Raw genomic sequence first — 20,620 nt, forward strand, 5'->3', positions numbered from 1 at the left:
AACTTAGTTTTTACTTTTAGTTGAATACAACTCTTAGGGAAGGCATCTAAAAAGACAACTATTAGGATATTTTTAAATTGTTACCTACAAAAACATTTCCTAGATACCGTGTCTAAATTGTTTTATGGATAACCTTTACAAACAAATCCAAAGCCTTGGAATCATAAACTGATTCCTTCATCATTCACATTATTAGAGACAGTTTCTGAAGATCTCCTTAAACTCATTCTCAAATTTCAGAATTCCAAATAGGCTGTTTATATCTTGATTGGAAGATTGTAAGGTTCAGGAAAAGCTAACTCTTTAGAATTGCTTCATGCCATATATCTCTTGAATGAATATTCCTATTGTTAAGATTAAATATAAAAGATAAAAACTATGGGCCAAATTAAGATCTACATTCAAACAATGTGTCTGAAAAATATTTGTCTTGGCGTAAGCATTATGGTTTTACCTTCAGTTGAAAGTGCTCAGGGCTTATCAGAAATCTAAAATGCTTTAGCAAACTATGGTATACATCCAGACACTTCTATTTTTGTTAGTAAAAATCCTTATTCATGTCTTTATTTATTTATTTTTGTTCTTTAGTCACCAGATGTTCTTCTGAGTTAATATTTAATAGCACACATTTGTGTTTTAGATGACCGTTGTGAATTACAGCTTTGTATGATAGAAAAGGGGATTTTTAAACCTTCTACTCATCCCTCCAAATTTACTGACTATATATGTTTTTAATTTGGATATGATTTATTTACAGAACCAAAAAAGACATACATATATTCAAATGTTAATCCAACTGATTTTTGCCGATATGGGTGCTACCGAAGTCATCTAATGGTTAAATCTCAGCGACTGCATCTTCGAGGCTGAAAAGCTTACATTTGAACAGCAGAGTCTTTCCAGAAAATGTTGTCTTCAGATTCAAATGCCTTAGGAATTATCCTGCATTTGATTAGCATCTAAATAATTAGATTTTGGGTCCTGTCGGTTTGGAAGCTAGGAGAGGGAAGTTGCCTGAAGGCAGAAGTTTCTCTGAAGGTAGGTATGGTGACCTTCTCACCCAGACCAGAGTTAAGGGAAGGGCATGGCTGACCTTTACCTAACCAGAGAGAAAACCAGGGCCTGTCAAATGTCTGGCTAAAGACACCCTTATTTTAAAATTTTAATCATTAGCTCCCATTTTACAAGTAGCTATGTGTAATGCATGATGAAAAAGTGTGTGTACCAGACAAGTGTGGTTCAGATGTTGCATATATTTGCAAGTTTTATTTGTGAAGAGCTCAGTAAGTACTGTCTCAATTAAACTCTAAGTAGCACATATGCTTTAATCTCCAGTCCTGTGACCAATTGTGAATCACTTCTACTTTATCAATTCTTTAGAATAGCAATTTCTCACTAGAGCTAAGCTGTTAAATTGGTAGCAATATTCTTTAGGGACGATGCCTAAATTATAAATATAGGCAAAGAATTAGCATAGAAAAGATTTGCAACATGTATGTATATATGAATACAGACATATATCCATATGTATAGTTTACCTCTAGCTGACAATGAACAATCATATTATGCCCATCTATTATCAATAAAATAAAGCTCATTTAAAAAAAAGCTTATTCTATCTAAATGAGAAAGTATGCCAGTTAATACATTTGGTATTTGACTATGTTAGACCCACCATGGGCCGTAATAAAATTCTCACATGTTTTAATTCATTTACGCATGCCTGCGTTTAATATGCTTTGTGACCATGTCTACAATTAATATGATTTATGAGAAAAGAACATGTGCAATATTAGGGGGAGGGGACAGCATACATATTTTTTTTCTTCTACGAGTGAAAAATATAACAAAACGGCTCAAGGAAAATTGTTGGCTGTTAGCATAGTGGAAGGGACTGACAGAGCCCTGAGTAAACTTGGGGGAGTTAATGATATCCTCTTATCTGACCCTGACACATTTGCAGCATGTAATTTACAGAAGCTCTGTCCAGGGAATCCTGACAAATGCTCCTAACGATGTCAGGGCAATGTTCCATTCTAATGTGAAACAGATGTGGGTCAGATACCCTCATTCATCACTTAGCACCGAGAGTCTCCAACTCTTTCTGGGAGGAATGACATTACCTGCTGTTAACTCTTCTCGGCTCAGGAGATGTCTCACAACCACAGTAGCGCCCTTAAAGGGTGAGCACTAAAACCTTTCATCGTTTCAAAAACCTGTCTGAAAACATGACTGTGGAAAATCGAACATATATCTTGGTTTAATTTCATGACGACTTCAGGACACGTTTGCTAAATATTAATTGATCCTTTGGGACCTAAAATTACAAATTTAGAAAGGGAAAAGCTCTGGGCTTGGACATCCCACAATGCTTCAATGAGATGGTGTTTAAAACTTTATGTCTAATTGCCCATAAAGTAAACCTGCATTCAAGGAAATACAAGGCTTATTCCCGCCCCCTGACAACCATTCATAAATACAAACCTTGCTGACCTTTAACGGCCCAGCTGTCTGAGATTCACCAAAAACAAACAAACAAAACACCTTATAATGAATTAGAAATCCACATTGCCTTTTAGAAAGAAGAGACTCAACTCTGCCCCTCCGAACCAGAGGGATATTAGGCTCCACTGTATTCCCCTACCACTAAAATTCCCCTTCCACCCCAAACCCTAACAACATGAAGGGCAGACATCCCAACCTACTAAGGAGGAAAACAGTTGCTCAGCTCAACAAGGGTATTTTTTCTTTCTTCCAGACCATGCCGGAAGGAGGCAAATATGTCTGTGGCTGCCCGGAGTCAAAGTCATGATTCCACCTACTAAATTCCTGACGGTTGTAGGAAAGAAGCATCCCTTTCCTTCTCTTCATGTGAAGGAAGATATGTCCTTAGGATAGAGAAATGAGCAACTGAACAGACCGAGTAATACTAATTGAATGAGTAGATGTCAAGAATGAACATATCCTGCCCTAACCGGTTTGGCTCAGTGGATAGAGCATCAGCCTGTGGACTCAAGGGTCCCAGGTTTGATTCCGGTCAAGGGCATGTACCTTGGTTTCGGGCACATGCCCAGTAGGGAGTGTGCAAGAGCCAGCTGATCGATGTTTCTCTCGCATTGATGTTTCTAACTCTCTATCCCTCTCCCTTCCTCTCTGTAAAAAATCAATAAAATGTATTTTTTTTTAAAAAGAAAAAGAATGAACATATCCTTTAGGGAATGTGTTCTGGTCGGTTTCACAGGCTTTGTGGTAAAGAAGAATAAGTATTCATTTCAGACCCATGGAAACGTGCAGCAACTTGACAGATTTGGGTCAACATCTGACCATACAGTCTTCCAAGAACGAGAAGCTACAACCCACTAATCTAAAATCCTATCTACCTTAATTCCCTCCCTTCCCAATTCCAGGGCCACTGGACCAATAAAGATGTTATGTTGCTTTTCCACTTGAAAATGTACTTTTGTTGCCCTGGCTGGTGTGGCTCAGTTAGTTGAGTGTCATCCCAAGCACTGAAAAGTCACGCCTCTATTCCCAGTCAGGGAACATACCCAGGTTCCAGGTTCAATCCCCAGTCCGGATGCATGCAGAAGGCAACTGATCAATATTTCTTTCTTTCTCTCTCTCTCTCTCTCTCTCTCTCTCTCTCTCTCTCTCTCTCTCTCTCTCCCTCCCTCCCTCCCTCCTTTCCTCCCTCTCCCTTTCCTCTTCCTCTCCCTCTTCATCAGCCTTTCTTTTAAAAAAGAAAATGTACATGTGTCCTTCATCATAAATCAGGTGGTGGCTATGCCTCCTATTGCCCAAGCAACTCCCTGTAGGCTGGCAACAGACAGGAAAGCCACTTACATAGGTCTCTAATCTACAGAAATTGTCTGCTCCTACAGATTAGACAAAATAGAGTCTTTGTGATTTAATGATTAAAAAGATGTTTCCAGAGACATAGAAGCATTGAGCAGTCTGTCAATCTTCAGAGAGAAGGCAGGGGAGGGTGGGGGTGGGGGGTAAGAGATCAACCAAAGATTTGTATGCATGCATATAAGCATAGCCAATATACACTGAGTGGCCAGATTATTATGATCGGCCAGACTATTATGACCACCCCATCAGTACTTCGTTGGGCCACCTTTTGCCTTCAATACTGAGGCGATTCTTCTTGGCATTGACTCCACGAGATGTTGAATGTGATGCGAGGAATCTGACACCATGCCTGATGAATAGCACTGTCCAGTTCTGTGAGATTTGATGGTTGTGGAACCAGCTGCCTGATGGCTCTTTTAACTTCGTCCCACAAATGCTCAATTGGATTGAGATCTGGTGATTGTGGGGGCCACCTAAGCAAGGTAAAGTCTCCCTCATGTTCTTGAAACCACTCCTGCACAATACGAGCACCGTGGCATGGCGCATTGTCTTGTTGGAAGAAGCCATCTCCATTGGGATACGCCATCAACATGATAGGATGAACTTGATCAGCAACGATACTTAGGTATGTTGTGTTATTCAGACGTTTATAATGGTCTGGCCCTCTAGCAACTTCAGTGCAAAATTATAGCTAATTTGCCTACAAACGTCAGGTGGTCATAATAATCTGGCCACTCAGTGTACACAGGCAGTGGGGGGGGTGGGGGGGAGGGCATATGCTGGGGAGTGGGGGTGGCCAATGGGGGAGAAAGCAGACATAAGTAATACTATATGTAATACTTTAAGCCAGTGGTTCTCAACCTTGGCTGCACGTTCGAATCACATGGGAATCTTTTTAAATTCCTGATTTCTGGGCCTCATCCTCCGGAAATTCTGTTTCTTTGTTATGGGGTGGGGCCACAACATTAGTAACAAAGAAACAGAATTTCCGGGGGATGAGGCCCAGAAATCAGGATTTTAAAAAGATTCCCAGGTGATTCTAATGTGCAGCCAAGGTTGAGAACCACTGCTTTAAGCAACAAAGAATTAAAAATGAATAAATAAATAAATAAATAAATAAATAAATAAATATGGTTTTTTTTAAAAAAAAGGAGTTTCCCAATCGATTAACTCAAAATTACTAAGATTGCCCTTTACTTTCTAAAACCTTTCTATCGTACCTGTTGTCTTAGCTACTTTTATCCTTTGCTGGTGAGAAAATCATCAGAATCGTATGCTTTTGAGGTAAGTATCATGCTTCCAATGTATCCTGTATCTAGTATCATAGAAGCTGGACTGTATGTGGGGGGGGGGGTGTTTATATATTTTTATTGATTTCAGAGAGGAAGGGAGAGGGAGAAGGAGAGAGAAGCATCAGTGATGAGAGAAAATCATTGACTGGCTGCCTCCTGCACACCCCACACTGGGGGTCAAGCCTGCAACCAGGGCAAGTACCCTGACTGGGAATCAAATTCTGACCTCCTGGTTCATAGGTCAACTCTCAACCACTGAGCCATGCTGGATTGTATGTTTTTTTAAAATACATTCATGCGATATTATCTATATATTAGAGACCCGGTACACGAAATACATGCATGAGTGGGGGGTGGGGGGGCGGGGGAGGGTGGTATCCCTCAGCCCAGCCTGCAGCTTCTCACAATCCAGGACATCTCTCTTGCAATCAGGGACCCCTCACTCCTAACCGCCCACCTGCTCACTCCTAACCACCTGCCTGCTAGCTCCTTACCGCCCGCCTGCTCACTCCTTAATGCTTGGCTTGCTGCTCCTTAGCACTACCATTGAGGCTAGAGAGGTTCCCGCCATCGCCACTGTGCTCACCAGCTGTGAGCCTGGCTTCTGGCTGAGGCTCCTACATTAAGCATCTCCCCCCTGGTGGTCAGTGCACATCATAGTGACTGGTCATTCTGGTTGTTCCGCCTTTATGGTCGCTGGGCTTTTATATATATAGATATAAAAAGCCAGCAACCAGAACACCAGAATGACCAGTCACTATGATGCCCACTGCAGCCAGCCAACTGGCCCGATCAGGGGCAGGGCCAGCCGGCCAACCTCCCGCGGCCCCTCCCTGCTGCCGGCCAGCCGATTGGTCCCCATTGGGGCAAGCCAGCTGGACCCCACCCATGCACGAATTCATGCACTGGGCCTTTAGTATTTCAATAAATCAAAACAAGAAAAAGAAAAAGGAAACAATAAATATGATCACCCTCTCTCCTCCCCATACTTAGCCCCATGGGATAAAGGATTGTTGGCTCCTGTTTTCATTGCAGTGGATTCTCATGTTAATGGGATCTAAATTACTCAGACAAAACCAATTTTGTACATTGTATTTCTGGGGACTATCACATCCCAGGCATATTATGATCACTGCATTCTGAATGCATACAATTTGAGTCCGTAGTTCTTTTAAATGCCTAAGTGGAATAGTACCTGAAAATACTTCAGTCCACCAAGATAACAAAAGGGCTCCATAGTTAAATTAGAAAACACCAAGTTAGACTAACATGTTTCCATACTGCAAGTCTTGCCAGAGCCCTCAGGAGGCTAATGTATACTGAGACTCTGAAAGATAAAGGAATATAATTTGTAACATCTACCAAACTGTTGATTCAGAATCCTTTTATCCCAAAACTACTATTCCCAGGAGCCCGCTTTGGGGAACAAGCCTTTATTATGAGACACATTTTGGTTTCTGGATGTTCAAAAATGATTATGACCTAGTACCATTCCTCTAGAACAGTGGTTCTCAACCTTCCTAATGCCACGACCCTTTAATACAGCTCCTCATGTTGTGGTGACCCCCAACCATAATATTATTTTCATTGCTACTTCATAACTGTAATTTTGCTACTGTTATGAATCGTAATGTAAATATCTGATACACAGGATGTATTTTCATTGTTACAAACTGAACATAATTAAAGCATAGTGATTAATCACAAAAACAATATGTAATTATATATGTGTTTTCCGATGGTCTTAGGCGACCCAAAGGGGTCGGGACCCACAGGTTGAGAACCGCTGCTCTAGAAGCTCAGAGTCAAAGGAGAAATGGATACTTTATAATAAAGTGTGGAATGTATTTTAACAAGGAATAAGCACAGTAATGTGACATCAACAGACGCTAAAACAAGAAATTCTGCCTGGACGAGTTATTTAACTAGAAATTTTCTCATGAAATCATATAAGTAGAGGATCAGCTCTATGAAGGGCTTTTAAATCTCAGAACAGATGCAATAATTTAATTCAATTTTCTAATGCAAGCTGCATAAAACTGAGAAAAAATGATAATGATTTATTTAAACAATGTTTGCCTCCCTCATTAATGCAGTGTTTAGGACTAGCTGCACCGTCATCTCACAGTTAAGAAATATTCCCTGAAGGTAGAAAGGCTACTCTGTGGTTCTACAAAGTGCACTGTCCCCAATTTTCCATCTTTGCCATTGATCAGTAGGGACAATAGGATCACTGATCTTCAAAATTCTAGTTTACTGAGCTCTAGTGAAATGTCAAGAGTAATTTTTAAATATTATACTGTACACTGAAAAATATACACCTCTGATGAAACCCAGACTGTTTTGCAGAAACAGATTCTTTAGAAAACAAACAAACAAAAAAATAGTACACAAGTAAGGACTGAATCCAGTCTTCTGGGTCTGTAGTACAAAGCACACATTCATCCCCTAATTGAATAAATATGCAAGTATTCAGATTTCTGTAGATATTGCTATTTGCAAATGCAGTAATAAATTAAAAAGCTTTACATTGCATTCCAACCCCGTAATAAAGGATTGATTCAGGCCACTGGCCTCACACTAGAATCCAGCACAGCTTTACTGTGTATTACTGAGGACAAAGAAAAACTTTTATTCTAGGAGCCTAGTTATAGACCAAGCAATCACACTTAATTTTTTTTCTCCTCAGTGGCTAAAGGAATTCAGACAGACCTAAAAGTGATGGGGTTGTTGCATTTGATTTGTCCAGTGTACAGGAGAAAGTAGCTGATGGAGTTTCTATTTAAATCAATTCAGCAGACACCAAGGAATTTTCATTCAGCAAGAAAGGTTTTCTTGTGGCTCATTTCAGTGACATGATGTAAGATTCAATCACTGGCTGCCGCTCCCTCCTTTTCTCTAAAAAGGAGATTTTGGCCAAGTAGTTGTTTCGCTCACAATTCTCCAAATCTGTAACTAACTCAAGAGGCTGTGGCTAGAGCTGACATAAACCAGGGCTCTCCTCATATTCTTTAAGGGTAGCAACCACAGCCTTCGGGGGAAAACCAATGGCACCAAGTCAATTACAGTCTGCATCGATTCAACAAGTGGATTAGCAGCACTGTTTTCACCGCAGAGAGAACATCTCGAAACCTAATATGGCGAATGGAAACACACAAGTGGCCCACGGTTATTCCGGTAAAGCTGAAATGGGCTCATTTATGGTCATAAACATCCTTGAGCCTTCATAAACATGGCAGGCCCCTGTGGCTCTGGCTTTGAGCTCATGAACTGCTTTAGAAATGAAACAGAAAGAGACTCGAGCTTTGGAGAGGCTGCCACTGTTGCACAGAAATGTCTCTCTGGCCAAGCTTTGATGGACACCACACCAATCTCTTTAATCAAAACCCTTCCTTTTCCTTCCACAGATGACTTTCTGGAAAGTGTGAAGGGAAGGAAGTGGCTCTGTTGGGAAATGATTGGTGACAGGCCATCTGCTGGTCTGCTTCTGCATGATGATAAAAGTAGGCTGAGGGCCCAGCCAGTGTGGCTCAGTGGTTGAGCATCAACCTATGAACCAAGAGGTCATGGTTTAATTCCCAGATAAGACACATGCCCAGGTTGTGGGCTTCATCCCCAGTAGGGGCATGCAGGAGGCAGCAGATCAATGATTTTCTCTCATCATTGAGTTTCTACCTCTCTTTCCCTCTTCCTGCCTCTCTGAAATCAATAAAAATAAATGAATGAATGAATGAATGAATGAGTGAATGAATGAGTGAATGTAGGCCAGGGCAGGATCTGCAAGCTGTATGTGAAATGGTCAAAACAACTGGCCTGGCATCAGGTAGCATCTAGATGCATGCTCAAAAAATGTCCAGAAGCTGGTCCTGCCACAAGGGAAAATCTTACTGCTTTGATATGTTTCAACCCTATAAGATAAGGTCAAGGAATGACTATGCCACAGTGAAAATGATTGTCTCCTGATATGAAACTGGAAAGTACCCCTCACAACCATTCTTAATGACTATGCCCCATCCACACAGCAGGCTAATTCATAGTAAGCCCCTACCCCTTCCATGGACAAAGAACCACCATCTTGCCTGGCAGCTAAGGAATTTGAGATCCTTGTGAACACTGTGGTCCAATAAATGACAAGCACAGTCAAAAAGGAGTCTTGCGTTTTGTGTGCACATATTCACACTTAAAGGCTTCTCCCTAATAAGCTTCAGGATGAACAAATGTTTGTCCAAAGAAACTGTGCTGAGCAATTGAAATCTAATTTGAAATGGAACCACAACAGTCTAATACATATATGCATGAAATGGAGAAACCGCCTAATAAGCGTAGCTGACACCAAATATGCAATTTACATACATTACACACTAATAATCTTGGTTTTAATATTATTCTTTAAAAGCAACTGGAGGGGTGGCTGAGTTAAAGGTTTTCTTGTGTGAAATGTGAATAAGAACAAAAGATGATCCCGGCGTCTTCTACCATTAACCACGATCTCGTTACATAAAGATCTCTCCGCTCTTTCTTGAGTTCATTTCGGAGACCGTGTCTCATTCCACAGAGCTGTGATGATTCAACCAGACTTAGCAGATGAATGGTTGGTAAACCTGATGAGATCTGCAGACCTCCTCTTTGTTCTTGAGTTGCTGAGTGGTGAGCAAACATTCGGGCATTTTCAAGCCTGGCCCACAAATCTTTATGAGATTGTTTTTTCTTTCCTCAGTAGATTACCCATGAAATAGGACAGGTGTACTGGTTATTCAATTACATCTTACCCAAGACCTGGACTAACTTTAAAATGAGGCTTCTGAGCATAGCTCTTACCAGGGGGATTTATTAATAACAGTTAAACATTCCCCAAAACAAAACCCCTTTTTTTGTAATTTAAGTCTATTTTCTTATTTTGTCATTTGTTTCACCCATAAACCAGAAACAAAAATCTGCCCATCTGCTCTAAACATAAAATGTGTTCATAATAATCCAGATTTATACCAAATGTATTCTTAAATATGGCTGAATTGAGAGAGTACTCGAAATTTATGGCCTCTGAGGCTGCAAAGAGGACTTCCTCTTTTTAAGAAGGGAAATGCTTAAAATGAACATAAGAACGGCTCAGAAAGCTTCTTGGATATCAAATGGCTCCATAAGGGGGAAAAAAAAGTCAATGATATGAGTAAATGAATCAAAACCATATGGGTCAAATTTTCCCTAAAATACGCAGTTTGAAAAATTAAGGAGGAAAAGTACTTGGCAAAATGTGTTTTAGGTTTTACCAAACCCAAAACATTTGAAGAATCATTTGCAATGGTTGGTGAACCCTAAATGCAGCCTAGTGGCCCATTTTTGTATGCTACATAACAATTTTTAAAAAGCTTCCCTGTAGCCCACTGATACTGTATGTCACTCAAGAAATCATTAGAAGCTGTCACCAAACACTGTGGAGTTTGTAGAAGTGGGGTAGGGGTCGAGCGTGAAACGATAAAAGGTTGTTAATGTAATAGGTTTTGTTTCTCGGGTTTGGCTGTGTGTGTTTTGGAGGTGGGGGAGCGGTGAGGGTAGTGTTTCTCACAAAGCAAGTTAATTAGAAGAGCATGTTAATTAGTCTCGTGTCTTGAGCATGTGGTAGTATTTCCTTGGCCCTCTCTATTCCAAGTCAGCATTCCTTTTTCTCTCCTGCACGTGCAGGAAGGTGCTGGTAACATTCATCTGGGTGTAGAGGGGAAATGCTTTGTCCCTGTTTCCCTGTGTTCTTTCTCTATTGTCTCGAACCAAGAGAACACAACCTTTCAAAAGAATGCAGATACCCGCGGGGAAAGTCCTCTCTAGAGTGAGTTGAATGGTTTTCTTCTCAGAAGGTGTTTTGTCCTTTGTTATATAAGTCCCCATCTCCTAAAAGGGTTACGTAGTTCAAACAAAATACAATTCAGAGACAGAAGAACGTGTTGAGGTCATTAGCCTCTCCTCTCCCTCACCCATCACTGAGAACCTCGCCTCAAGTTACCGGACAGATCCAGTCTTTGAGGCACTGGGAGGCCAAACATGCCCATTCATACCCTTTCAGCCAAGCCTACGGGAACATCGGGGTGAGCATCAGTGCCAGGGCGGGCCTGTGGAAAACTTTCTGGGATGTTGTGCTTCCTCAGCAAGTGAAGTGCGCCGTTTCCGTTTATAGAAGAATTAGTAACACGGGGAAGAGAGATGGGTTTGGCTCTTAACTCTGGTGATAACTCCCCTGTCATTTCTGTGATTGTGTGCATTGCCTCAGTTTTTCCATAAGATAAGTGGGACTGTTCCCAGATATAGTTACTGATTCCCTCAGAACGAGATAAACTTGCCAGCAATTCAGTGATGCACAGACCCTTTCAGAACTTGAGGAAAGATATGAACAAAGTTTCTAAGAATTTTGGTCAATATTCTGAGGTTTATAATGTCATAAGTGCATGTAAGTCCATTGCTGCTACAACATCAGCATCTGGGCAGGTGTGGCCTTCTGAGTCCCTGCTTCACAAACCCACCCTTCTCGAAGCTGAGACCTTCCCTGAGCGAAGGACTGAGGGCATCCAACAAACACTTGGATAATGACTTTGATTCCAAGCTTTAGAAGAATCTTTGTTTGAGGGGGCAGATAGATTAGAAACAACCCCTCCCATGCAAAAAGCAACTACAGTCAACACATACAGAGAAAGAAGGTATCTATTAATCCCTTGACAAGAAACAAAAAAGCCCATCAAACAAGTTTCACACCTTCTAACTCAAGATTTTCAAGTTTGAATGGCAAATGACCCATCAATTTCAATGACACTAGGGAAAAAGTCAAATAAAAGACACATGTATTTTAACAGATCAAATATCCTACAATGAATTGATCATAATGACTCAAATAACTTTAGCTCCAATTCCATTTAAATTCATAAGTAGGGAAAGGTCTATAGAGAAATGCAAAGCTAGAGAAAAGACAAGATACAAAGTTATATACACCACTATCTCAGGCATAATTTTTTAAGAGCATAAGACCCAAAAGGAAGAGCTAGAAGGCAATAGGCAAAAATATTAGCAGTGGTTGCCCAGGGTAAATGTTTTCTACTCTAAAGAAACTTGAAAAAAAAAAGATTTCCATTTTCTACAATAAGCATACTGAATTATTAGTGGACGTCCAAAGGTTGATAGAAAAAAAATGTGTAAAGCAAAAATAAAAAAGTAAGGAGTGTATCAGCACAAAGAGTGTAAATTAACTTGAACCCCAAAAAGTTTAGAAAGCTAGTTTCTACTAAATGATTTTAAAATATGATTGAAGACCCCTGCCTCTATTTTTCATAAAACCTGTTTCCTCTCCATTCAACCATGAATGGATTAAAATGGACAAGATCTAGACCAGAAGCCAAGAATCCCAGGTGCTAGTCCCAATTCTCTCACTATCAGCCCTGTGGCCTTCAGTGACCATGAGCTCTCTGAACCTCCAGTGGATATGTCTGCATCTTAGATGTCCAGATAGAGGAAGAGGAAGTGGAAGAGTGAAAGGAAAAGAAGAAAGCTAATAATAAGATTAGTTTTGCCGAAACCGGTTTGGCTCAGTGGATAGAGCGTCGGCCTGCAGACTGAAAGGTCCCAGGTTCGATTCCGGTCAAGGGCATGTACCTGGGTTGCGGGCACATCCCCAGTAGGAGGTGTGCAGGAGGCAGCTGATCGATGTTTCTAACTCTCTATCTCTCTCCCTTCCTCTCTGTAAAAAATCAATAAAATATATTTTTAAAAAAATTAGTTTTATTTTAATATTATATGGTCTAATGTATTAATAAGCTCTTCTATAAAATAAGCAATAAGACTAAAGGGTCACCACCCTTTCTCTGCTTTAGCTTACAGGTAAACCAGACTGTTTGACGTGGGGTTTTGTCTTCAAATTTTCTTCATAATATTTTTAATAAAGCCAGATAACCACAAACAAGGATACCCCTCGCTTGCTTGAATAGAGGCATTCCTGAGGAGTGATAAATCCCAAAAGCTGTAAAAATATGAGTTCTAATGCCCAAGTTTTCTAGTCCCTCATTTTGCAAAGATGTTTGATGAGATGTTGACTTTCATTCTTCAGTTTTGTGTGAGGAAATAAGAAGCTTCATATTCCTTTCCTAATTCTTTGGGGATGCTATCAGAACTAAGACAACATGCATTCACATTGGTGGTTTGAGACAGAAATGTATGGCAGAAATGCAAAATATCCTGAGTGTTTGCAATGTTTTAAGGAAGGGATTAACATAATATATAGGAGCATAGTAAAGAAATACAGGAAAATTTGCCTGTGGAATTTTCCACTGCTTGATATTGGAACGATTCCCACCCTACTGCCAAGTCTGGAATCATAGCCAGGCTTCTTGAAAATCAAGGATTAACAGTTTCAAGGTCAAGTGCTAATAATTCCACTTTTGTAATGCTTATATAATGCAATAAAATACCCTTCTTAGAATATGCGAGGTGACACACGTATTAAAAGCTAGCAGTTTCACGGATAGAATAGAGATTTGTGTCCTTGTATTTACTATGGTTGGACACTAAACAATAGTGAGGCAATCCTGGGTCTCACCTTCCAGAAAGTTTATTTTTATTAAAACTTTCAATCAAATCACATTCATAAAAAGCTTTTCCATGGCCCAAAACCACTCATAGTAAAACTGCAGAGATAACTCTGACATTACTTCTAAACTGTGGAAGATGTTTACATGCTATAAATTTGAGCATTTAATGATGCATCTATAAGTCCAAGATGTTCATGCAGAATCACATTTATAAATGCCAGCACTTGGAAATTAAATGCACTAAAGTTCAGTAGGAAGCACATTTATTGTTTTCATGTTGTTATTTTCAGCTGAGATTTAAATCCACCTCTTTTTTCTCTTTTTTTCTTTTTATCCCAGAATGTGCTATAGGAATCTATGAAACTTAATTACATTTACTGTTACAAAAAAGGATTTATGAACTTTTGCCTTTAGGCAGAAATGTTTATTTCATTGCCTTTACTATTCATTCTTTTCAACTCCAACGGCTTTGAACTTTTTAGCTGCTCAGAGTTATCACTGTTGTGCAGAGCCCAGGAACTCCACTCCCAAGACGCAAACCACAAGTTGAAGAGAACGAAGAAGGCAAAGATATATGAGTCGTTATTTTGGCCACCCTTTGTGCCATTAAAATCTCATTTTCTGCCTATTAGAATGCCCTCTTGGTGCTTAGGCAGCGGTGATAGTCACTGATTAGTGTGTAATTGACTATAATTGTCTTTTCACTTTTCATTTGTGTCATTCTGAGCTTTTCTCTGTTTTTCTAACCACCAAGAGGAAAAAGGCGGTTAAGGAAAGATAAAGCTGTTAAAACTCTCACTCTCAGCCCCGAAGAGATTCTCGATCGCAATTATAGATTGCCACCCCTTTGTGACATTTCTCCAAGTTTAGTGGGCAGCTCTCCTCACCACCTGGGCCAAGAGCTCTCTAATAAAATCAAGCGATCTGTATTTAAACAACTGCTAATAATGTCAACCTCAGACAGATGCCACATGTAGGAAATTTAACCAACCCTCTGACATGCAATTATAAGGCAATTTATTAATATGATCTCTCAAGAAAAGCTCATAGTCCAATGCAAATTAGAAAAACAATTACAATATTCAAATATCTCTATATTCCCAAGGAGCAGTAATTCTCCTAATTCAGGCATTTATGACTCATTTACACCAGAGTTCTGTAGTCATCAGCTGGGTCTCTCCTCACACAACTTGTTTGCTTCCTCCCAATTGTTTTTATAAAATCTGGTGCTTTATCAGTTGCTTTGGTTCACAACTCTCTCAGCTGACCAAATACCATGTTTTTAAGTGTGTGTGCGTTTCTTACCCAAAGATCAGAACTAGGAGTAGAAACAACAATCACCTTGACAACGATGTCTAAACGGAAATCTCCCTGATTCCATTATGAATCACTTGAATTTTAAGTTTAAGCTGCAACTTTTGATACAGCCCCATAGGAAGGCTGGAGAGAAAGGAAGCTAGGAAACTGAAATCATGTGGCTCATGTAAGGAATACATTATGGTTTAAATTTGGCAATTCATTATACCGCTGCCTGGGGGAATTGACTGTTTGGTTCTGGTATACAGCAAATCATCTGTCTGGAAACACGGGACTGACCTGAGGTGAAAGGCCATTGCCAATGGCGGGGTTCATGGGGTTGGAGGGTCCGGACGGAGGCACAAAGCTGTCTGTGTAGCTGGAAAATCCATGCCTGGTGCTGGGGAGACAGTAGGCAGAGCTGCTGTCCGGGTTCGAAGGAAGAGTGCTTTGGTGTACGGTGCTCGGGGGGAGCGGCTGAGGTCTGTGCACGGTGCTGCTGGGGTCTGACACGGCTGCAATGAAGAAGATGGTCAGCCACCGAGTTCCCTTGTAGGAAGCGCAGTGCCAAAGCTCACAGGCACCACCCCATCAGGCCACATGTTCACTTCCAGCTGCATTTCTATTTTTTTATTCTTTAAATGTATCTTTGTTGTTGAAAGTATTACAGATGTCCCCTTTTTTTCCCCATTGACCCCCTCCACTCCGCACCCACCCGTCCCATTTCTTAACATGGGAATACCTCCACACATATGTGCAAGTACATAACTGATTTATATACTCTCATGGCAAACTCACCCAGAATAGGAATTCAGAAACCACATTAACAAGGCTAGCAAACCTGTGTGGGTAGCGAATGTTATTAATCAACATAAGAATTAACTGATGTAGGAGTTGCAAGTCTCAAATTTCTTGAGCAAATATACTTTCAAAGCATCTCAGTATTAGTGCAATAGCATAGTTTCGACCGCCTAGAATGCTATCTTGCATAATCCAAAATAACTTCGTCTTATTTATCCCATTCACCTCTATGTGCCAACAAACAGTGCCTTTATCAAAGTTTACCTTCCCTCAGTGACCCCTGTACTTGGTACCCACCGTGGAACTTCCGTGAATTTCACACTGGAGTACAATTGTAGAGGTAAAATTTGTAACAAAAGAAAAGCAAATCGCATTTTTTTTTAAAGAAAAGTTGTTTGGTTTCATTGTTTTGTTTTGTTTTCAAATACTGAAATGGGGTAATATTACAACACAATTTATCTAGAGAGATTCAGATATGTCCCAAAACAAACTGTGTTTCTGAAATGTGACTGGGACATTCAGGACAACCTGATGTAATGTCATTAACATGCAAACGGTAACCGTGTCACCGAGGCTTCCTCCGAATCGGCAGCAGGGAGAGCTATCAGGAGGTGCATTCTACCGTCTTGATTCCTCCATACCTTGTGGAATAGCAGTGGGCTGGTACGAGGTCTCCGACAGCTGGTATGTTGGCAAGGTGGGCATGGCGGTGGGAGGGAATCCCCCCGGAATGAGATGGTTGAAAGCCATCAGTTGATTGGCCCCAGCTTGCTTCCTCCATCTTGCACGGCGGTTGCTAAACCAGACCTATGGATTTAATTTAAAATTTGAGGGCTTCGCTGATGAAATAAGACTACATTCTTAATGAATTTTTCATGCTAAAACAGATTAAAGGCCCCTTACTGACAGGGCAAAAAGAAGTAAGAGCTCTCCACCCTCTGGTTGTGTTTTCAGGGGAAAACGGAGAGTTGAATGTCAGGGGTCACAGAGGGGCTTCGAGGGCATTCCGTGGTCTTGCAGAGCCCCCAAAATCCAGTGATGAGCATGGGTAGGAATGGCTGAGCTGGAGTCAGAACAACAGAAATCCCCCACTGTCACCCCCAATACCCTCCCACCTTCATGGATTCTAGGGAGGAGCCATGAGCCTCTGACCCCCACACTACACATGTCCTAATTTGGACCTGCCTATTATACTACCCCTTGTGTTTTATATTCTTATCAGTCTGTCTCTGTATTTCTATGGTCATTATGGCCATAGCTCCCAGACAGTCATATAAATTGACTACAGGAATTAATGGAGCCATCTTACCATCCCTTTCTTAGCGGAAATAAATGTTGAAGAGGTAAGTATTTCAAGAAATGAGAGCATGTTATCTAAGGAGATCCATTAAATACGTACTTTATTATTTCTTTCAACAACAGCTTTTAGCACCTATAATACTCTATGCCAGGCACTATGCTAACCAGGTACATTCAGAAAAACTTGATGTAATAAAATAAAATGTCTTTGAGAAAATTAACAGCCAAGTACTTTGTATGAGCAGCTAGAGAGAAATGGCAATAATAGGAGGAAGAAATGTAACTGAACATCTAAAATATTGAGAAATTATTAATGGGCCCCCGGATCTCGCCCAACTCTTACACCTGCAGAGTTCAAATGTAGAACTTTAATTTTTCCAAGTGTACATGTGATGCTGCCCCCAAAATGAGAGAGGATTTCTAGCAATCAAATATTTTCTAATTCCTCTATCAAATATTCATTGGAAACTTAATATGGAGAAAGCACTGTGCCTGGGGTCAGAGGGATAGAGGGGTGACTGAGATGATAGGAAAAGATAGGATCCCTGCACTCTAGTAGCTTATAGGGTTGTGCTTATGGAATTCGGAGTCATCAAGGAAACCAAAATAATTGCTCACTAGAGTTAGAAGCTCCAAATACAGAGAATCTGGAAAATTAGAGTGGAGACAGAGTTTCAATTCAGTTTAAAGCCTGGGAATGATTTCAACAGGCCGTGACTCCAAACGGAGGTGATAATATAGGAGACAGCACATCTAAGAAAAGATAAGACCTGATTTCCTTACAACTTGTCATTTTTTTAAGTTGTAAATTTTTTAAAAGAGTGGTGGGTGGAATTTCTCCTTTCTAGAGCAAGAAAACCCAATTTAACAAATATTTTGCCAAGGCATCTGCTTAAATTTTTGATCCTTACCCAAGCTCTGAAAAAAAAAAAAAGTTTAGTCTCCTCTGGACATGTTGCAAGATACTGTTAAGGAGAGCTGTGTGACCGTCCTCAAAACACTAATATTTAATACTCCTTAAGTTTCCAACCAAAAAAGAAGGTAAGTCAATATTTTCCCATGTTGATACATAATTGAATTAAACCTGGGATAATAGAACCATGAACGGCACTCAATTTGAGGACTGCATCAATTGTGTGTTCTCACTGCAAATCTGTTGCTGTGACCCCCAGAGGCATCAGAGTAAAAAAACTGTTTTCAGAGAAGTGTTGGGACAAGCTGTGTTAGCCTGAGGAGGCTGCGGGTAAGAAATGAGGGGCATAGTCATGCCTGAGTGCACTGTACTATACCATGTACCATGGTTTTATTTTATATTGTAAACCTTTGAGATTAACAAGTCCACCTGACTCAGGTGATGTGGTGCCCCCCCCCCCTCCACACACACACACACAGACACCTATCTAGACAAACCTACATCTGATGTGACTTCATTCATTCAGACATACTAGTCTCAATTGTGCTGATGAAATATTTCATGAAGAACTCAGAAGCCTGCACTTCCATCATTATCAGAGCAATGCTGCCAATTTCTCTATGCCAACTTCTTTTTGTGACCTTTAGATAAGTAAACCAAGTGAGATTTATGCAGTGGATGGTTATACCTGATCACTCCAGCAATTTACCCTACTTTTAATTTATGCTTATTCTAACTCCTCCTTAACCCAATTTTTAATAAAAAATGTCTTTCCGCAAATAATAAATTAGAAGAAACACCATAATTTCCACAAATACATTCAAAGATCGAATCCAAAAGAATAGGGATTTAAGGTCTCTGGGATCTTGTTTTCATTTGTTCAAAATGATACAAAAAATATTGAAGACATTGAATCAACCCACTAGGAGCTGGATTTTTAAATTCTTGTATTTACAGTACAATAAAAGATTAAGAGAAATTGTTGGGAAGAAAATCTTTACTGAAAAATGAACCTCCAATAGGAGGCTCAAGAATTTCTTAAGGGGAAGAATTTAAATGTACTTAAATTTAAATAAATCCAGAAGGCTAGTCCTGAATGAAGTAGGGCTTACTGAGGGCTGGCCTAACTCTGGCCATTCAACCAAATTTGTCATATCTTGCCATTGCTAGCCTTCTGCCTCTCCTAGAACCAGCTGTCTGCCAAAAGAATCATCAAAGGAAAAATATACTGAGGTTGCAAGTTGGAAAGTGGTCTTTACCTTCTTTATACTTTGAAACTCATAGAAGACATATATTTTATTTTTAACAGAAAGAAAAAGTTGCCCTTGAAATAACCTTCATTTGACATACCCAAACCAGCCAAGCACAATTATCCTGGGGGACTGTTATCATCCCATCTTTAACTGAAAGTCATCCCCTTGAAGTTTTTACTTCATTTAATGGCCTGAAGCTTGGTTCATTTTCATCTGGCCCCTGGATCTCTCCCTACTTGTCTGTCCCTCTACAGAGCCCTTCCACAAAGCTATATGCATGCCTTTGGAAATCATCTTTATATCCATGTCTGAAGTAATACAAGGTCCAATGATTTTTTTGAAGCAAAATTTAAGTTAACCAAAAGGTCCCCATAACATAATGGTAACTGTGGGGGTGGAGGGTAATGAATTACACAAGAAGAAAAAGATTTTCATAAATTTTTCTCTTGATGAGTAATATAAGTAACCAATTTGTTCAGACCCTCAACAATATAAGTTGGGGAAAACTTAGTAATTTAAAAGCTATAGTAGTTCTTTTTATTCACATGGGTGCAACACAAGCCATGCAAAAGTTGACTTGCAGCTCCCTGAATTACTACCTCTGTGACCTTGAACAATTTGTTTAATATCTATGAGGCACTTCTCTAATCTGCTAAATGGGAGAAATAAAAAAACTATTTTATAAGACTACTGTGATACATAGAGGAAACATTGCCATCAAAGACCTTAAAAGAATACCTAAGAGATATTAAGTGTTCAACAAATGTTAGCTAATAAGTAAAAATGTCTCATTGCCACCTCTAAGAAACCCAAGAATTAAAGCCTTGCTTTGTTTCCTTAACTCCGTGGTCTACAGCCAAAGCTTTTTATGCTCATGAGCAAACAGAAAAGTGCCCAAATAACACCTCAAATCACTGAAAGCCAGTTGGGCTTGAATGGAGATGTAGGTCAAATTTGTTTCCAAGTTTCATGGATTAGTGCTAATTGTCCCAGGGTGTAAGCCTAATTTTGCCCATCCATAAATTACTCCTTCACATTTTTGGTGTGGACCTCAAAGACAATCTAACTTACATTATTCCAGATGGATTACTTCACATGCAATTTGGAAAAATGTGGAAAGAAAAGAATGTAATATGTAACCTTTAGAAAGAGAATTTATAACACGATTATAAAAACTTGATTAAACATTGGATTTGGTGATGTCTAATGCTACGATGCCAAATATAGGACTTTTCAAGTAGGTGAATTCCGGACAAACTTCTCATTCCCCGGACCTTCTCATTCACTCCACCCCCTCTCCCTTTTGAGACCACACCCTCTAGGACCACTTTGACCACTGTATGTCCCATG

The 20,620-nt window shown here is 40.0% G+C and overlaps 1 protein-coding gene across 2 annotated transcripts in view; it reads right to left on the reverse strand.

Moving 5' to 3' along the window:
- Nucleotides 1–20,620, reverse strand: part of PAX3 (paired box 3) — a gene marked incomplete at both ends in the record, with an annotated part of 92,982 nt that overhangs the window by 5,893 nt on the left and 66,469 nt on the right. For both annotated transcript variants that reach the window (XM_081095396.1, XM_081095397.1), the window contains 2 exons: nucleotides 15,305–15,519; nucleotides 16,447–16,612. In XM_081095396.1, coding sequence (XP_080951522.1) covers nucleotides 15,305–15,519; nucleotides 16,447–16,612 — 381 coding nt within the window. The remainder of the gene's footprint in view (nucleotides 1–15,304; nucleotides 15,520–16,446; nucleotides 16,613–20,620) is intronic.

The sequence above is a fragment of the Myotis nattereri genome, assembly GCF_964212035.1.
Source record: "Myotis nattereri genome assembly, chromosome: 7".
Lineage (NCBI taxonomy): Eukaryota > Metazoa > Chordata > Mammalia > Chiroptera > Vespertilionidae > Myotis > Myotis nattereri.